The following is a 21,370-nucleotide window of genomic DNA, read 5'->3' as shown; positions in this document are numbered from 1 at the left end:
AAAAAAAAAAAAAAAAAAAAGCAGAAGTGTTGGTGAGGAAGTGGAGAAGTTGGAACCCTTGTGAACTGCTGGCAGGAGTGTAACATGGTGCAACCACTATGGAAAATAGTATGGCAGTTCCTCAAAATTAAAAACAGAACTACCATATGATCCAGCATTCGCACTTCTAGGTATATAATCAAAAAAAATTGAAAGCAGCATCTCAAAGACATATTTACACACCCATGTACATAGGCGCATTACCACAAGAGTCAAGAGGTGGAAGCAACCCAAATATCCACGTTCTACAACACAGATGAATCTTGAGGACATTTTGCTAAGTAAAATAAGCCAGCCACAAAAAGACAAATACTGAATGATTCTATTTATCTGCGTTATCTAAAGCAGTCATTCATAGAAACAGGAAGTTGAATGGTAGTTATAAAAGGATTGAGGTAGACAAAAATGGGAATTACTGTTTAACAGATACAGAGTTTCAGTTTTTCAAGATGCAAAAGTTCTGGAGATCTGTTGCATAACAATGTGAATATACTTAAGACTACTGAGCTGTACACTTAAAAATGGTTCTTCAGATGGTAAATTTTATGTTATATGATGTTATCACAATTTTAAAATATTTTAAAGAAAAGAAAATATTTTAGAAATTATTTAGATTAAGTTCTCATTCTAAAAGAAGTAGAAAAGCAACCAAAGAACCTGCATAGTACTAATCTTCTCTGATTCCCTGATGAGATTAATCTGATAAACATTTATGGCATACTCACTCTGTATGAGGCACCAAGGTAGTACAGCATATCTGAAGGGAGACATACAATAACTAAAAGGTAAAAACAGGCATAATGCTAACCCAAACATTCACAGCCATAACTTCTACCCAATTTCAGGAAGGTAAAAATGTTTTTCAACTCAAATTCAACACTGCCAAAGGGAAATTTAGTCAACTGCTTGAGGAAATATCAAGTTTTCATCCTATAAGACCTCATCTCTCTCTGGAATGGTGATTAGTGATAACTGCATGGGTGAAAAGAACCACAAAGCAACTTCTGTTTCCCCATGGTTGGAGGAGCTGAGAAGGAGGTAGCTAACAGATTTACCTGTTAAGAATTGAGTTACTTTGGTCTTCAACATGATTCAAAAAGCTCCCCAAAGTAGAAAATGTCCATTTTGTACATGAGAAGTCTATAAACTCCTCATGCTGGATGTTTCCTAAAATGCCATTCCTTCTACTCAATAACTAGTGTAGAGGAAACATATATTTTGATGACATGAGGTAGAATAAGATAAAGTTGATGACATTTATTCCTTTCTAAGGTATTCCCACACTCTCAGTAAGCTATTTTCTGTTCTGTCATGCAACTTATCTGACACATCTCTCCTTTGAGTACAAACCAAGAATGTTTGAGTTCCAAATCTCAAGTCTATGAATCACCGTTTCTACACCCAGGCAGCCAAAATTGTTCATTTATATTTCCCTACTCTTTGATACTCACTAAATACTATGTATAATTTTATTTTGCATGATGCTTTTGGAAGGGAAGCTATAGATTGAACTTTTTTTTTCAGTTGAGCTCCAGGATGTTCTTTTGTACTTACCTTTGAAAGCTGAGGCATGCCTAATGCCCTAAAATCCATAACAACCCAACCAAATAATTGAACCACCTTTGTTAGGGCAGACTGAGTTAAAGCAGAGAATGTTGCCTAGCTTCCTCTGAAGAGCCAGCTTCAATTCTCAAAATTCCTGCCTTACAACCAGAAACAGAGTCACCTGTCAAACTGATGAAAACCACTTGCCTAGGCTAATGTTCAGAATTCTATATATTTAATCTGCATTTTCTTTGGTCATTATTTAAAGGGCTTCTGGATGGACCACACATTGCACAAGTCACCAGAGTTGATGAGAAAAACAAAGAGTAAATACAAGTGAATGGTGTAAATAAATTACTTTATCTCCTCAACTTGATTCCATTCCCATGTACTTGAAACATTTATTACAAATAATCTAAAGTGTTACAAACTGAGTGCTAACAGTACCTCAGAAATAACCCCCATGCGAATGCTTTGCCAAATCTTGTCCTTGCCTATAAAGACAGTGTGGCACAGAGAAGAGGAGGGCTTTGGAATCGGGGCAGACAAGGGAAATATTTTCATCCCAGCTCTGCCACTTAGCAGTTGTGTAACCCTGGGCACACAGTAGTCTGAGCTTCAGTTTCCCCAGCTGTAAAATGAAGATAACCACAGCTGCCTCAAAGGACCATGAGGATTCAGTGAGAAAGCATCAGTGAAAGCACCTGGCATGTTGCAGCCACTCAACAGTCAGAATGAGCAGGGCCCTGTGGTTTCCAGCTGATAGAATGATAACAAACGCAGTCATACAACTTGGTGTCTCCTCTTCATTTTCAAGGCATCATTATTTCTAGAATTATTGTAAGATGTTGTTATTATCAGAATGCAAGCGTCTGGAACAGTGCAGGCACACCAGAGAGACTTCACAGAGGCATGAAACTCAAGGAAGTTGAACTCTGGCTGGAGAGAAAAAGTACCTTAAAAATGAGTCATAACACAAAATGTTCAACTGTCTGTCACAGATCATAAGTTCAAAGGAGGGAATGATTACTTAAAGCTGACTTACCAAGCAAGAGTTCATAGAAGAGCAGGAAATTGAGGGAAGCCTTGGAATAAGGACAAGACACAGCTATGAGGGAAGAGGAATGAGAAATCTCTCAGAGAATGGAATACAGCTTTTAACCAGTAGCAGCAGTGGGCATGTGTACCCATCAGGTATTCGGGGAATAATAAAGAGACCAGTTTTACTGCAGTGCAGAGCTTTGTGTAGGAGAGCAACAGAAGATAAGGTTGAGTAAGGTAAAGTAGTCAGGGATGTCATTAGGAGAACTCTACAAATTTCAGAGAAATAAATCATGGTTGGTAGAAATCACAGACTTTTTGAAAGAAACAATGTACAACCCAGTGAGTTTAGAAGAATGATCTATCAGAGACATCAGTGACTGGATTGGAAGGGAGAGTGACCAGAGACTAAGCGACCAGTTACGAAGCCACTGTCACAATCCTAGCAGGACGTGATGAAAAGCCTGAATTAGGATCGTGGCAGCATGACTATAAAGATGGAGACAGAGATGAGAGGTATGACACAGTCTCACAGATTTAAATGAAGTGGGGAGAAGCAAAGGTGACATGGTAGTTTCAAGAGTGGGAGACTGAGAAAAAGCACCATGACAGAAAGAGACAAGTCTGGAGATGAAATTAATCTATGAACACAGGAGGCAAATTCAGTTTCAGACAGGTTGTTATGGAGGTGACACCAAGAAAGAAAACAATAAGTCAGCATGCAAAGATGTGGACTCTAGATGGGAAGGAGAGCCCTCTGCTCAGAAGGGATGGCTGAATCCATGGAAGTTGCAAAGATTCTGGTGCAAAGAAACAAAATGGCACCAGCACACTGAGTACAGCTGTCCTCAAAACCCAGGCTCATAAGGAAGTGAAAACCTAACAGAAGTCAGAGGAGGAAAAGAAAAACATAAGTGTGTCACCAAGGATGGGGGGATGAGTCTTAAGAAGACAAAGGTGGTCAAGAAAGCCAGATCCTACAGAAAAATCTATGAAGATGAAGGCTGGAAACAAGCCATCACACGTGGCAGTTATGAGGCCTCTGGAGACATGCAAAAAAACAGGTTTGAAAAAGAGTCAGATGATAATAGGAAATAAATAAGTAGCAAGAAAGCAGAAGCAGTGTCTATGGTCTCTGTTTTCAAAGGCACTTTTCTAAGAGAAGTCTCTTTCAGATTTTTCCTTTGGAATACAAGAACATGTGGTTTTAAGAACATGAAAGAATCTGATAATACAAACTGTCCTTAGTGGTCTCAGGCCCTGGTCTTCTCATCCACTCTCCTTGTTCCATCTGATTTCTTGGTTACCCTGTGCAACTTCTCAACGCCTCTTATTTTTTGGCTATACTCCTAGCCTCTCTCAGTAAGAGAGAGTCCTGTCTAATCACTCCTACCCCTTTCAATTCTTATTCTCTTTTTTCACTCACAGCATAGAGACAAGGATAAAAGTCAGATTTTACAAGAAAACCGAGATTTAATAACCATCCTCTTCTGTGTTTTCAAAAGAAGACCATCTTCCCAAAAGTACATAAAAAAGATACTCCCCATCATTAGTCATTAGGAAAACGCAAACTAAAACCACATTAAGCAACCACTTCATGACTATTAGAAGTACTAAAATTTAAGACTGGCAAGGATGCAGAGCAACTAGAACTCTCATACACAGAGGATGAAAATGTAAGATAGCAGTTTGGACTAGCAGTTTAGCAGTTTTTTTAAAAGCTAATATACACCTACTGGGACTTCCCTGGTGGTCCAGTGGCAAAGACTCCATGCTCCCAATGCAGGGGACCCGGGTTCAATCCCTGGTCAGGGAACTAGATCCTGCATGCCGCATCTAAAAGATCTGGCATGCCGCAACTAAAAAAAAAAAAAAAGATCCCACATGCCGCAACTAAGACCCAGCACAACCAAATAAATAAATAAATAAATAAATATTTAAAAAATGAAAGCTAATATACACGTGCCATACGATCCAGCCATTCTACTCCTAGCTATTTACCCAAGGGCAATGAAAGCAAAAGTCAATATAAAGACTTGTCCATGAATGTTCACAGGCAAAAACTGGCATCAATTCAACTGTCCAACATCATGTGAATGGATGTTCAAATGTTGGTATATCCATACAACAGAATGCTAAGCGATAAAAATGAATTAACTATTGACAGATGCAACAACATAGATGAATTTCAATGATTATGCTGGGGCGGGGGGCCGGGAGGGAAGCCAGGAAGAAAGGAAGTACATACTGTATATTTCCATTTACAAAATGCAAACTACCTCTGTAGTGACAGAAAGCATATTAATGGTTGCCCAGTGATGGACGGATTGGAGGACATTGGAAGAAAGGTATTACAAAGGGGCATGAAGAAACTTTTGAGGGTGATGGATATGTTCATTATCTCAATGGTGGTGATGGTTTCACGGGTATATATAAAACTCATCAAATTGTATATATTAAATATGTGCAATTTACCGTATGTCAATCATATCTAAAGCTGTTTTTAAAAAGGACAGTTGGGACAACCAGCAAAATTGGAATACGGACTGTGTATCAGATAATATCGTACCAATGTTAAATTTTTTTAAATGAAGAAAGTGGATATCCTAATCTCCATTAACACAGTCACCATGAAGGCTGGAGATGAGGGCTTCTCTCTGGTAAAGTGGAAACATCACTTGGGCACTCCCACTGTTATCCTATTTTTGAGAGAGAAAAAAAAAAAACTAGCTGTCCTTTCCATCAAAGAATTCCCTCTTATGCGATATTTCCAAAATACATGCCTGCCTGTACTCTTTCATGTCTAAAACTGCTTGCATTACATAATCCTTTGGGGATAAAAAATTTCCATCGCCATGTGGCTCTGTGGACCAGAGCAGGGTCTATGGCTCTAATAGGAAAATGTAAAGAGCTTCTTTGGCCACTGTCAGGATCCCAGTTCTTTACTCGCGTGATTTCTTCATCAGCAGCCACTTGGATCTCATAGATACTTAAAATACAAGCTTCCTTTCCAAGAATTCCTTGCTGCTCAAAAAGTCTCATTCTTAGACAAACCCAGGAACAGACATTTTTTTTTTTTTTTTTTTTGCGGTATGCAGGCCTCTCACTGTTGTGGCCTCTCCCGTTGCGGAGCACAGGCTCCGGACACGCAGGCTCAGCGACCATGGCTCACGGGCCCAGCCGCTCCACAGCATGTGGGATCTTCCCGGACCAGGGCACGAACCCGTGTCCCCTGCAACGGCAGGCGGACTCTCAACCACTGCGCCACCAGGGAAGCCCAACAAACCCAGGAACAGACATTTATCTAAAGAATTTAGGCCTGAGGTACCATATCAGACACTCAGGAGAGACACCAGGAAAGTGGGAAAGGTCAGAATTCCTGATTGGTCTCTCTTCTGAAATCGCTGGAGAATAAAATCCCCCAGGGTCTCAAGCCATAGGCAAGAAAGAAATAGCAAGTATAAACTACTTCTATGTATTTATGAATACAAATTACCAGGCTGAGTGCCCATCTCTGTATTCCCATTTAGCATCAAAGATATGGCTGGCACTTAGATTAAAAATAAAGTATTCAATATGGCATTATAATTATCTCTCTAAAATTAACTTTCAAAATAATCAGGATAAATTAATCTTACTCCTAACTCCAAAAAGCCACATGTTTATTCTGCTTTGTACTTTTAAAACTTTAAGAAACTAAATTTTCTCAAAGTGATCACACAGAAATATATAACATGCTCTCTCTAAAAGAAGTAAGTTCCTGTCGTCACCTGAAAATCTCAAAAATATTCTTCAATTTCTTATTCTATTATCTTACAGAAGGTACAGTGAAATGGTACTATTTACAAATTTACACAAATTCAAGATACTTTTATATCATTTAAAACACCTTAAAACTATATTTTACCTGCACATACTACATTTTATTCTATACTATATGTTACTTGGGATATTATACATTTATAACTACATATTGCTCTACAGAATAAGAGGTACAACATCACATACACTGTTCTTTACAGTCAATTTGAGGGAACATTCCAGGGAGATTTTGGCTATACATGATCTTGTCTTTTTACACCAACTTAGGACCTAACCTCCTCAGTATGAGACTCTTCCACAATCAGCCTCTGTTTTCTTACAAGACATGTAGTAGAAATTAGGGCAAGAATCTTCTTGAAGTCCCAGGGGAAAAAAAAGGATAACCTTCACCAAAACCAGCAGAGGTGCCAGGGGAAGATGGCTCCAGACCTTCCACTCCTCTGGAACCAGAAGGAGGGATTCCTACGTGCATCTCATCTTGCTAGGTCTTCCACAACCTGCAGAATCCGTATCCTGTATGTCACATACTATGCCTATTGTTTAGACTACTAATGCTTCCTAGGACATTTTCATGAGATGGACCTAGTGATGACAATTTTTCCCCAAAGAAGAAAAGACAGTGTTCTTTGCTTCATGTAATCAATGCACTCTGGTTTTCAGCATCATATCTACACTCAGTTCTAGTCCTTTCTTGTGATTGTTCATTCTCTATATTACTATCCCTGGAATATCCTTTCTTCTTTGGCTCTTACTTTACCATTGGTTTTCATCTTTCATTATATCAGTAAAGAAAATTTAACCCTATTGTCCATAAACCAAAGCCATTTCACATTCCCCTCATCTCAAACTTTTTAAATAATCTCAAATACAAAAACATGATAACACCCACTATCATGAGTATTACAGAACATTGTTCTGTTCTAACTAGTCCATTGAGGCAGGAAACATAAACAAAAAGTATAACTATTTAGAAAGTAGGAGACACAAGTACATTATTTGTAGACAATGTGATTGCATATCTTTACGGGGGAAAAAAATGTAGTGAATGAATCACCAGAAAAGCTACTAAAATTAAATGGGAAGTTTACTCAGTAAGTACTTCTACTGACTGGCAATAATCAGTCAGGAAAACAACAAAAAGATGTCCTTGTTGTAATCAATTTATAGCAGGAGCAGTAGGATGAGTACTCTACAGGCAGACACAGAATTTATTCCAAGTGCATTCATTTGTCCTACAGAAAAATCTGAAGACTTTAATGCCCTCCCTTCTCCCTGTAGCCGAGACCAGTGCCAGAATGCCCTGCTCCAAAATGTGTACAAAATTTTGAACCTCCCAGGAATCTCCTCTCCTTGGCCTGGAGTAGATTGAAATATTTTTAAACAAAATAATAAAACTTAATGACATTTAATAATTAAGGGACAAAAATCCTACTGAATTTGACCAAATTCATTTTCTGAAACAGAAAGATGGTAAAATAGAAATGGATAGCCAACAAAAGACCTGCTGTCATACTTCCACATTTATCAATAGCATTAACTACACTGAACACACAGTCATATATTAGAAAAAAAAAAACACCTGTTACTCTCCAAACACCCAGGTCCCTCCTTGTGTCTTTACAGAGAACAGAGAGAAAACTTGAATTATTTAGGAAACTACCTCCTCATAGATTTTCAAGACTTCCTGGAACCCTAAAATACCAAATTTACACCTCAGCTTCCAGGCAAAGTCATCCCTAAGCCAATTCGAAAATAAGATGGTTTACCCTTTTCTAAAGTCTTCTAAATTTCCCCCCTGCCATGTCAGTGTTATATACTTTACAGCAACATTCTTCAACGAGGTTGCAAATGTGTAGACAAGAAATATTCCAGGCTACCTTCTCTGAACCCCCTTCCCACCTGTGGGGCCCAACCAACAAACATTCCCACTTTCCTTTCTTCTAGATAACAAAACTCTAGTTTCGTTCACCTTTCTAGGCTGTCATGACCTCCAGAGGCAGCTGGGCTCCTCCCCAGACATGGGGTGAATTATGTTGGGTCAGAGTTCATCATCATGGTGGTGGTATTCCCATGGCCAAGCCATTGGTTTAGACAGGGACACAATTCTGGCCTAGGAGATGTGAGGGGTAGTTTCTAGGAAGGGTTTCCTCAGGCTTTAAGAATGCAGGACAGGTACAGTTTCTTTTTCATGTCTCTGGATGTAGTTATATAAAGACTTGAAGTCACTGAGCTGCTGAATTAACCGACCTTGGAAACACGTACTTTCAGGCCATTTGTTATGTGAGATAATAAATGTCCCTAGAGTTTAAGCTGCTTCCACTTGAGTATTCTGTCACTTGCAACCAAAAACTTTCAAATAATGCACCACCTAGATGTGCAGCTCAAATTTACTCCAGCTGAAGCATTTAAGTCTCGGACAATAGACATAAAAGACAAAACCAGTCAATCTGTAAAACTGGAAGAGGACATTTCCTTTATTGCCAAACTAGCTCTTTACAGAAAGGAGGCATTATTGATTATCTGGAAACATTATTCTGTCTGATACAATTATCTTGTATCTCCTTTTTCTGAGATGAGTACTTCTCCCGTAAATTTGATGTACCTATTTAATATGGGGGGAGATTTTTGATTACCATAATCTTACTGATTTACAAATGGTAACAACTTAATCCTAAATTATCTCTGTTGAGGCCAGACTAAAAGAAATAGGCTTAAACCAAAGGGATGTAGTTCACATATAAAGACGATTTTCCTGAGAGGATTATAGAGAAAAAAATTCTCCAGGACCAATGTGGAATCTCCTTGATGAAAGTCTTTAAAAATAGATTATTCATGTAGCTGTGAAGCCTTAGGCACTATACTTGGATTATATGACAATTCAAGATCCCTGCCAGGCCTATCTAAAAAGAAAATTTATCTTCTTTCTAAACAGAAATTTAGAAAAACATCTAAGTGTTAAAATAAAAGAGAAGTAAAAACTTCTTAATCCCAAATTCTGGGACAGTTATATTTATCACATACCTGTGCAACTCAGTTCTTATAGCAAATTCATCTCGTTATACCAAGGATCAAAAACGTGAACAGTATGATCGAAATCTATGTCTCAATTTCTATAAAATCCTGACAGTGTCAGTTAAGAGGCTTATTGGCCAGAAAATGTCCAGTGACTAATTTAACTAAGAGTTAATTTATTTAATTAAAAAGAGAAATGAAAGCACTTACTAGATTAAAAAGGAAATGGTATATACTTATCAGAATAAAACATTTTCTGACCTATGGCAATTCTATAACTAAGAGAATAAAAATTTTGTGATGTTTTTAGGTTTAAAACTTTACTGCCCAAGAGTAGTGCTGAATATACACTGTCCTGTTAAAAATACCATTTCAAATATTTAAGATTTATTACTACAGGGCATTAAAGCCCCATTCACATTTATAATGACCAACAATGTTGAAAAGCAAATGCAGATAAGTATTCACTTCTCTAGGGAAGTCATAAGGTTTGCTGCATAATGTGCAGTGGATAACTGGTCTTCGGCTTAGCAACTAAAACACACAGATTATCTGTCAGCTGCTCACACAGGAGCAGAACAAGGAGGGCAACAATGTTGAACGGTATAGTAACGAATGTGAGTCTCAGAAATACAGCCTATTGCTATGGTGACTTACACTTCTGTAGAAATTATAAAAAGGCACCCTTTCCAAGTGATTACAGGCCCAGAGATGCCTAACTTGCAGATTTATATTAAAAACAGATTATAACTAGCCATCACTAAAGACTAGGCTTGACTAAGAGAACAAAGTATTAAGTAGTCTTCTGGAATGGAAACACAAGACGTAGCATCTACTCAAACTAAACATACCAACTCAGTATTACAAACAAATGAAAAGGGACTTCCCTGGTGGTCCAATGGTAAAGAATCCACCTTCCAGTGCAGGGGACTCGGGTTCGATCCCTGGTCGGGGAACTAAGATTCCACATGCCGCGGGGCAACTAAGCCGTGGGCCACAACTACTGAGTTTGCGTGCCTCGACTAGAGAGAGAAAACCCACACGCCACAACTAGGGAGAAGCCCGCGCACCACAACGAAAGATCCTGTGTGCCACAACTAAGAACCGACACAGCCAAAAATTAAATAAATAAATAAATAAATAAACAAACAAATGAAACAATAGTATTTTGCTCTTTTAAATTTACAGTCATTTATGTATTAGGAAATTATTTTGGCCCTCAAAAAAAAAAGGGGGGGGGGAAACAGTGCTTCAGTATAAAGAGAAATTATGCAAATATACACACACCCCTACATACTTATTCTAAAGTCAAGCCCTTGGTACTTGAAAATAAAATATAAATCGTTATTGTTTATTGAGAATGGCTATGTTAACGCCACCATAACATCTATGCAAGCCTTTCATGAGTCAAGAGGCAAAAACGTCAGGGATTCTCTGTAGTGGGTTAGAGATTCTGCCAGCAAAGAAGGGGAGTGGCTGAGAATGGCTGTTTGAGTGTGAGTCACCACCTGCTCTGACTTCTGACCTCTAATTTTTTTAACTTCAGGACTTTCTCAGGTAATTATAAGATCTACCTACCAAGGTTCCAGTGTAGAGTTTTCAAGAGCAACATGTCACAGGGACACAGGGACACAACTGTCAAAGAAGAAACACCAAGTCTTATTGACTAACACAAGAAGACCAGGCAGGGTCCACCTAACAATGCTATCTGCACTTTATTGCCCAAATTATGAGATTTGTAGAACTCCAACCAGAAACTGATAGCACAGGCTTTGGAGGTAAATAGCTCTAACTTTGAATCCCAGTTTCAAATCCTAGTTTCACCATCTATGAACTGTGGACAGTCCCTGGGCAAATTACTTAACCTCTCAGTGCCTTAATTTCTACATATGTAAAATGTGGATAACACAGTATCTACCTCAAAAATTGTTATGATAATTAAAATTAGGTAATATAAGTAAAGTACTTTAAACACTACCTGGCATATTATACATATTCAATAACTGTCAACCATTATTAATATCATTACTACCAATAATAGTGGTTTCTTTACTTCTCTTCTGATCCAGAAATCCCACTTCTGGAAACCCACCCTGGAGAAATAATCCAAACTACAGTAAAAGCACAAAAACACTTATTACAATGTTATTTGTAACGGTGAAAAGTTAGAGGAACCTAAATGTATACCAATAAGGAAGCAACTGAGTAATTTATCAAATACCCATTCAGTAAAATATCACTCCATCACTAAAAAATACGTTAGAAATATAATAAAGAATTATGGAGCAAAATAACTAAGGGTTTACAGGATTGTACAAAGTGAAAAGAAGCCAAGATTTAAAGCTATATGTATAACACTGTAAAATTATATTTTAAATGCATATAAAAAAAGACGAGCAAGTAATACACCAAAATCGTAACAGCGGATGTGACAGGATAATGAAATTTTGAATGATTTTTTTTCTTTTCTATACTATCTATCATGTAGTCATATTACTCTTATAATTTTAAAATTTATTTTTAAATGTTTAATTTGCTGCAGATTTACTTTCATATTTATTAAATAGGATTATTAAAATGGTAATAAAAGTTAAACCACAAAACTATATTACTTAAGTAGTTCAAGATTGAAGCAGAAATTAGAATAAAACAAATGCTTCAAGTATTAACGTTCAAAATTAAAATATCACTTTTTAAAAATCTGAGTCCCTGACAAATTATGAGCTTACATTTAAATTGAACAGAGCCCAGGGAACATTTTCATCTGAGACTGAATGATATACATATTTTTTATTTTAAAAGCAGTGTCAAGGGGATTCCCTGGTGGCGCAGTGGTTGAGAGTCCGCCTGCCGATGCAGGGGACGAGGGTTCGTGCCCCGGTCCGACAAGATCCCACATGCCGCGGAGCGGCTTGTCCCGTGAGCCATGGCCGCTGAGCCTGCGCGTCCGAAGCCAGTGCTCCGCAGCGGGAGAGGCCACAACAGTGAGTCCCGCATAACACATACACACACACACACACACAAGTGCTACATAAAAGCAGTGTCAAGGAAATGAAATCACTTAAGAGATATGAAGATATACTGCTGGTTTTTAGTCTTGGGAAAACCATACCTCATAACAAAGCCTAAATTATTCCTGGTAACAAAGTAGAATAGTAATAAATGCCTTTCTATTTGAATAAATCAGATATTATATACAATGCATATTTTCCTTGTTTTAAAATGTATCCATTTAGAGAAGTTATGACAGAAATAATGTTTTACAAACTGGGGAGCTAAACAGTCAACAAACATTTTATGAATCCCAAAAAACATCTAAATATACAGGGAAAAAGGGAAACAAATTTACAGCCAAACTCACACTATTCTCACTACTGTCCAAATTTGCTCTTCTATCAACCGCCCTCTATCATGTTGATGCTGACACACTGGGGACCCCCACAGCAGTCTTACTACTTCAGAGGGTCTCCAATTCATCCCTTCCCCCTTTCCAGCAATGGCCCACACCCCTGGGTTTCCTCTTCACTGCTCTGGTCCAGGCTTCCCCAATTGACACCCCACACACACACACCCTTTCTATCTAGTTCATTCACATCAATCCTCTATATAGATTAGAGGAACAGAACTACTACAGTATGGATTTAAAAGCCATTCCCTTGCTCAAAAATATCCAGTGGTTCTCCAATATCTACAGCACATGGCCCAGGCTGCTCAGTGTGGCTTTCAGTGTCAGTGCTGACAAACGTTCCAGCAGCATCTCCAACTCTTCACCTGGGTTTACCATAAACTCCAGGCTAAGGCTCCTCAACTGTGGGTCCCAGCACACATGTCACTGTGTACCCTGTCATTGTAAGTAGTCATAGTTTGTAACCAATAATGGCTCAAGTACCAAAAACTTATGAATTATTTACTTTTTAAACTAAGCTAGAAAGGATTCAGGTTTATGCCTATAATGTCTTCTCATGTACCTGAGTTAGAAATGGGGGTGGAATTTCTGCTAGAACACTGTGAACTGCCTATCATTCTGGGTTCCCCATGGAGGTGTGTTACACATGAAATCTCATCTGTCACATGAGTCCACACAGTGGAAAGCTGTTCCAAACCAGGGCTCCTCAAAGAGTGGCACCACCAGAGGTACCTTCCACCTGCGAAGGGAACAAGCAACCTGCCTCACTTCAACTTAATTGGTCAATAGTTAAATTTTAAAAGCCACGTTTCTGTTCATAAAGAGCCAGGGGAGGTGGACAGAAGGACTCTAGAGGCAACCAGAGACTAGGAGAAGAACTTTTTTAGAATCGTTCTACTCCATCAAGATGGAGATAGATTATTAGCAAGTTGGAGGCCAAGAATTTCATTTTATGGACTTTCTACTCACAGTGCTGATATGAAGTTTCTTTTTTAAACAAATATACTTAACTTTAAAAAAATAGATATCTAAAAAACAATATGGGACTTCCCTGGTGGTGCAGTGGTTGATAGTCTGCCCGCCAATGCAGGGGACATAGGTTCGAGCCCTAGTCCGGAAAGATCCCACATGTCACGGAGCAACTAAACCGGTGCACCACAACTGCTGAGCCTGTGCTCTACAGCCCGCAAGCCACAGCTGCTGAGCCCACGTGCCACAACTACTGAAGCCCACGCACCTAGAGCCCATGCTCCGCAACAAGAGAAGCCACCACAATGAGAAGCCCGCGCACCGCAACAAAGAGTAGCCCCCGCTCTCCGCAACTAGAGAAAGCCTGCATGCAGCAACGAAGACCCAATGCAGCCAAAAATGAATAAATAAATAAACTTATAAAAATAAATCAATAAAAAACAATATGAAGTATATCATAAAACAGAAGGTACTTAAATATGGAAGAAAAATGAGTGGGCTTCTAGATTACAGCATATGGGGAAAGCCTGCTCTAAACAAATAGAGCTACCTGCCTTTCTTCCAGCTGTGACTGCATTTTACTTCCTCTGATCCATTTTCACACTTTTTCTTCCACCTGTGATGTCATCTTTTCATCCTCCCTCCACCCAATCTCTGTCTACTGAAATGCTAGGATATAGTCAAATGTCAGTTCCTCTTCAAAATTATCCAAGACTCCCCAAGCTCGCTCCGTCAGGCCACCACTCTCTTGTAGGTGGTCCAACTGCACATTGTAGCTCTGCTATTTTTTTTTTTTTTTTTTTTTTGCGGTACGCGGGCCTCCCACTGTTGTGGCCTCTCCCGTTGCGGAGCACAGGCTCCGGAAACGCAGGCTCAGCGGCCATGGCTCACAGGCCCAGCCACTCTGCGGCATGTGGGATCTTCCCGGACCGGGGCATGAACCCGTGTCCCCTGCATCGGCAGGCAGACTCTCAACCACTGCGCCACCAGGGAAGCCCAGTTCTGCTATTTTTTAAAAACTCATCTCTTCAAGTAGACGGAATGCTTCCTAAGGACAGAGAATATACTGATTCATCTTTGGGCATCACAGAGAGCATAACTCTGTTATGCCACAGACTATACAGAAAATGTTGGTTTAATTAAACTGTATTTCTAAACAATCTGTTCAGAAGATGCACTATGGTCAGCAGTCAGGATCCTACATTCACCTACAAACAGCTGCTAAGCACAGGACAGGAGTGGGTTATTAAAGGGAAAGTGTGGGGCTTCCCTAGTGGCGCAGTGGTTAAGAATCCGCCTGCCAACGCAGGGGAAAAGAGTTCAGGCCCTGGTCCGGGAAGATCCCACATGCCACAGAGCAACTAAGCCTGTGCATCGCAACTACTGAAGCCCGCGCCTAGAGCCCGTACTCCGAAACAAGAGAAGCCACCGCAATGAGAAGGCCGTGCACTGCAGTAAAGAGTAGCCCCCGGGCTTCCCTGGTGGCGCAGTGGTTGAGAGTCCGCCTGCCGATGCAGGGGACACGGGTTCGTGCCCCGGTCCGGGAAGATCCCACATGCCGCGGAGCGGCTGGCCCCGTAAGCCATGGCAACTGAGCCTGCGCGTCCGGAGCCGCAACGGGAGAGGCCACGACAGTGAGAGGCCCGTTGTAGCCTGAAAGGCGCTATACCCAATAAAAAAAAAAAAAAAAAAAAAAGAGTAGCCCCCGCTCATCTCAACTAGAGAGCCCGTGCACAGCAACAAAGACCCAACGCAGCCAAAAATAAATAAAAATAAAATAAATAAATTTATTTTTTTAAGAAAGGTAAAGTGCCTCCCCCTTTTGGGGCAGAAATGTTAATGTGCCATTTTAAAACAAAATAACCTAAATTTTCTCTTAAACCCTAAGGCATTTGTCCACACTAAATCTACAGGCTTCTTGTACATCAGTAATGTGGGAGCCCAACATTTACTAACGTCAGTTGTAACTTCTGGAAGGCAGATCATTCATTATGCCACTCATAATTTATTTATTTGGAAGTAGTATATCTTATTTCAGAGAGGAGCCAATGAAACTTACATAAATACATATACCACAAGATAAAATGACATATCTAAGAGGTGAAAGAGAAAAATGGGACAAAGGAAAACTAAATGTAGGAAATATAAGCGGTCCTGAGTGAGGTTCATGTACCAAATTAATAAAATTCTGCACACTTGCTAGAGGTAGGTCAGAGATTTGGCTCTAACACTTCTGACAGCCAACAAACACAGGATGATCCAATCAGTTAGATGATTCAGCATCCTTAAGATAAAAACAAAAAGCTCTTAGAGAACTCTCTCTTCCTTGGTCCTCATAAAGAGGATATTATATACTGTAACAAATAAAGTCCTCAGTGACATCCCTAAAGTTGATTTGTCAGAGAGCTTTGGGAGACCATCCCTCATAACAATCCTCACAAACAAATGCCAGCACACGAGTCAATAAATGCAAAATGACAGAGAGGAAGGAAGAGGAAGGCAATCAGGGCAAGGTGGGGTCCAGGTACACAGCTCCCTGCAGGTCTAGATTTATCAGAGACAGATTTTATTCTATCTAGACTAACCTAAAATCCAGAGGCTTTAGGCATCTAATTCTCTTTGAAATTATAAACAAAACTTGATGTGCTCATGTCCATTTTTCTGGGGGATATGTCGGTAGTTTCATAACATCCTCAAAGAGAAGCATGACTCAAGAAAAGTTAAGAACCACTCACCTAAAGAACAAGACTGTATATATCCTTCAGGCAACCCTCCATTAGCAGTTTGTCTTCTGAGCTTCTGAGAAGTGCTAAGCCTCAAGACTATAGCCCCTGACAAGCACCGAAGTATAGCTTCTCTCTGATGTGAAGTGTGGAACTCTAAGCTTAAACGGCTGTGTGTCAATTTTATGATACAATGATATATGACCTTTAATAAAATAATGTCCATAAGCATACAGAACACATAACAATCATTCTTCTATATAAGTTTCAGCCATGAACATTGACAAAGGTGCCTCAAACGGTCAGTGATATTTCTTCTAGCTAATATAAAATGTTTAAAACAAAAAACACATTTTGCCTGTGGATAAAAATTATAGATAAGCACCAAAAACAATTTTCTTAGATAAACAGTATTTTGTAATTTTAAAAATAACCTTTCCACATTAGTTGATACAATCTAAGCTATTTTTTTCCTTTTTGTTATTTTAATTTTCATTATACAGCAAAAGAGTCACTGCCATAGCTTTAAACACACATACACACACACACACACACACACACACACACACACACTTTCAACCATCCACCCATAGTATGGTGGTTAGAATGTTATCAAGGACGCAACGGAATCAAGTAAGGAAGCTGGCCCATAGCACCTCTAAAAAAAACATGGCTCATTAAGCTATCATCCATCTGGAAATCACAGCCATCCAGAGTCTGGTTCTCAGCATAACAAGTCTGGAGACATAGCTTAGTCAAAAATACACAGTTGAACAGACTCAAGAGAACTAACTCATGTTAACAACTCAGAAGAGGCTGAAGTACAAGTCAGAATACCAATTTATTAATTAATCATAAAGAATATTCCTTTTCACTAATCAGAAAATTTGCACCTGAAGCCAGGATGCTACTTCCCCAATGCTAGGATACCTGGAATCCTAAATTAATAATCAGTTCACCGGAAGTTAGAACTAATAGTGATAGAGAGTTCGGTGGATACCTAATGAATTATCTATAACCAACATACACCTTTCTAGTGATCAAAGTTGTGGCTTTCATGTGTAGAGTCTCTTTCCTTCCCTTGGATACCGTTGTCCAAACACTACAGACTTCTTGGTCTCTAAGCTTTCTTCTTCCACATCCTTCTCTCCATCAAGTATTTTTCTAGATAGGGTATTAATACAACTGATGACATGAACCTCACATGCATTATTATCCGTATTTTTCAGATTAAAAACTCCCAGATAGGGCTTCCCTGGTGGCGCAGTGGTTGAGAGTCCGCCTGCCGATGCAGGGGACACGGGTTCGTGCCCTGGTCTGGGAGGATCCCACGTGCCGCGGAACGGCTGGGCCCGTGAGCCATGGCCGCTGGGCCTGCGCGTCCAGAGCCTGTGCTCCGCAACCGGAGAGGCCACAACAATGAGAGGCCCCATACCGAAAAAAGAAAAAAAAAACTCCCAGATAAAGCTGCTTAAGCAACTTGCCCAAGGTCACAGCTAGTTTAAGGCAGAGCACAGATTCAAAGCTTACACTTTTAACCTTGCAGTAAATGATGCCTTCAAGGTGTCTTTCCCAGGGCCTCGCACCTTCCAATTTGATTTAAATGACCCTCTTCAGTATTCCAATAACACCCTAAGCACACAATGACTATAATTTCTGGTACACAGGTCTATCTCTCTCACCACACTGAAACTTTCTGAGAATGGGAATCATGTCTCATTCACCTCTGTATCCCTAGTGTGCTATCTATTTACCTAGGTAAATATGCAAACTAATTTGTCCACTGGTTTAATATAAAGCTTATTCAAACTGAAGGCCTTGAATAAGCTATGCAGTCTAAGGAAGGTCACAACTTCTCCTGCCATTAATAAACATCTCTAAAAGACAGAATGAAATAGATATACAAGGTGGCTTAGGTTCCTTCTGTATCTAAAAGCACTACCATTGTACATGGGTCCTGATTTTTAATAGCCTATCTTATTAGTTTGAATTATTAGAAACAAAATTAAATTCCTCATCATCTTCCATACCACACTACTACTACTCTCTACATATATGTGTATGTAGAGAGTTCAGAAAAAGGTTCCTCTTTTTGAAAGGTGAGAACTATCATCTACACTAAAATCAAACAGTGGCACCCTCCTCTGGTGAATATTAAAGAAGCTAAACAACACTGAAGACAAGAATTAGATGATCGGATTTTCTTTGAATGAAAGAAAAAGGAAGAGAGAAATACCTAAGATTATTTGTCATCACATTCCCAATAGCAATTAAATAGCTCTTTTTTATAACTCCTTATTTTGCCCTAAAACAAAGCCAAAATGAATGAACTGGCTATGCACTGTAGGATGTTACAGACAGAACAATTGTTCTGTTTTTCAGGGTACTGATAATATTATTTTGCAAACAGCAAGCTTTTTAATATAAGGCACAATGAAACTCATTTCATAGTTTAGCTAACAATGATGATCTCCTTTATTATTTAAAATTTTAACGAAAAGCCCTATACATGTAAAATATTTCTAGTTAAATAAAAGCATTTCGCATGTCCCTTTTCTGAATGGTACATTTGCCAGAAGATAATACTGGAAATTTTTCAACCTGAAATCTGTTGGAGTCTTCAATATTCACGTTTTAGAATATCAGCTTAGAAAAAAATTTAAAAATACCCATTCACTTACATGTGCAGGCTCAAAACATGCCAATACAGCACACCCAGATGAGCACAACCCCGAGTTTCACAACATTAATACTACATCTAGACCTTTAAGTTAAGAATAAAACTGTACTTTCTAACACAAGAATCAGATCATCATCTGCCAACAATTTTAATGTAAAGTATATAATAAATATAAGCTTTATTAAATGATTTACAACATTCGAGGCACATAAAATGAAAATATAGACATTCTGACTCAGACCAGGAAACAAGTCAGCCATTATATTGGCAACCTTATCTTTCAGATATGTTTTTTACCCAAATACACAGCGTCCCTTTCCTCAATTAACTTCACATCTTTCACCTACCCAAGGGGAAAGGAAAGAACCCCATACTACACAAGGGGCTACAAATTTACAATCAGTGAGAAACCTTCGTTTTGAAACACAGAATACAGAAAGGGCTAGGGTGGATGGAAGATAGCAAAAACTGATTTCATCTCTACCAAATAAATTTTCCAATCAAGTTTGCCATTCTTGGCAAAGTTGGTTCTACCAGGTAGGTACATACAGTATGTGGGAAAGATTAGCAGAGGGTTGGGTGAAGTGACCTTGTATCAAAGAGAGAAGGCAGTTAAGATACCCAGTTGAGAGCATTCTCAATGTTCACCCAAATCAAAGGCCAAAGAACAAGCTTGAAAGAGAATGATATCCCCTACAGCCCACCCAGAGACCAGAAGCGGCAAGAGAATTGAGGGGGGGAAAGTTGGATGGGAGGAGGGGGCGGGGGGAGGAGGAAATGATGAAGAAGGGGTGGTGAAGAGGGGGTGCAGGGAGTAAGAAAATATGCTTTTAAAAAAAAAAGTATGCAGCAATGAAACTCTTTTCCAAACTGCCAAGTTTAGAGAGATGGGATGGCTGGCCTGCTACTCTCTGGAGCACCGCTCTGGAGCCACATTCGCCACTCACTTCGCCTGGGCCGATGCCCAAGGACCAAAGCCAACTCTCGCCCTGACCTCCAGGAAATCTGAGCCTCGACAAGCAATCAGGGTGCCGCAGAAATGCGGGAGAGGGACTTGAACCAGCCTCTAACCTCATCTCTTGATCCCACATGAACCCCAAATAGAGGAATTTAGAAGCAGGGAGACGTCTGCATCCCACGCCGGCCAGGGCGCAGGGGCAAGATCTGGGCACCGCTACCTCTGCGGGGATTGCCACCTCTGCAAAGGCCAGAGGCATCTCGGTCCCGTGCCTCGATCCAGCTAAAAGCAGGCGGCCAGCAAAGCGCTGCTGTCAAGTGGCCGGATTGCACCTGTAAAGTTAATGGAATTAGGAAGAGGCGCAGCGCTGCCCCTCGGGTTCCTCCTCAGGGTGAAAGAGCTGGAAACGAGTCAGAGCTTCCTTCATCCTTACTAAGTCTTCACTGATCAGGCTCTGCAGATTTTATCTTTTTCCTAACGACAATCAAAGATTTCTTCGTTCTTTGCGCCTAGCTCGGCCTCAAACCCCAGAACAGGGGCGCTGAGGCCCTGGGCCAAAGTTCACTGTAGAAACCATTAACCCTCCCAGCAAAACTAACACAGTCATTTGTTGGGCTCTGGCCTTGGGAAGCCTCATAAATTATGAGGCATGAAATAGGTTATGGATGACCCTTCCTCCCCCACACTGGACCCTCAGTACAAGAGGTCTGGATCCCGCGGTGTTTCTGGCAACTTGGCCACGTTTGGAACTAGTGGCTTTGTCCAGCCCGACACCAGGTCATCACCACGCCCCTCGCACACAGGTGCTACCCGACACGCCCACCACGTCCTGTTGTTTACACATACACAAACACACACACACACTCAAAGCCCCTGAGAACTCCTACCTCGCCCCCGTGCCCGTCGAAGATCCCGAAGATGGACGGATGCGTCTTATTGGCTAGGTCCGTAAGAACTTCAAAGCGGTCCTCCATGTGGTCTCTCCGGCCCTGGATGGAATACACGGCCACATTGTGGCTCTTGAACTCCCAGGTCTTGGAAAACTCGGCCTCCAGCACATCGAGCCCTCCCAGTCGGTCGTTCTGCATGATCTCGGCCACCTTGCCCTTCACCATCTTCACGGCGTCCCGGCTGGACTTGACGATGGTCTTCACCTCATCCGTGTAGAAGTAACT

The 21,370-nt window shown here is 40.2% G+C and overlaps 1 protein-coding gene across 1 annotated transcript in view; it reads right to left on the bottom strand.

Moving 5' to 3' along the window:
• PPM1L (protein phosphatase, Mg2+/Mn2+ dependent 1L) overlaps positions 1-21,370 on the bottom strand; it is a 344,173-nt gene that overhangs the window by 317,317 nt on the left and 5,486 nt on the right. The window contains exon 5 of the mRNA XM_007454143.1: positions 21,083-21,368. Within this exon, the coding sequence (XP_007454205.1) occupies positions 21,083-21,368 (286 nt within the window). The remainder of the gene's footprint in view (positions 1-21,082; positions 21,369-21,370) is intronic.

The sequence above is a fragment of the Lipotes vexillifer genome, unplaced genomic scaffold, assembly GCF_000442215.2.
Source record: "Lipotes vexillifer unplaced genomic scaffold, Lipotes_vexillifer_v1.1 scaffold641, whole genome shotgun sequence".
In the NCBI taxonomy this organism is placed as follows: Eukaryota; Metazoa; Chordata; class Mammalia; order Artiodactyla; family Lipotidae; genus Lipotes; species Lipotes vexillifer.
This window is presented reverse-complemented; position numbering and strand designations above follow the sequence as displayed.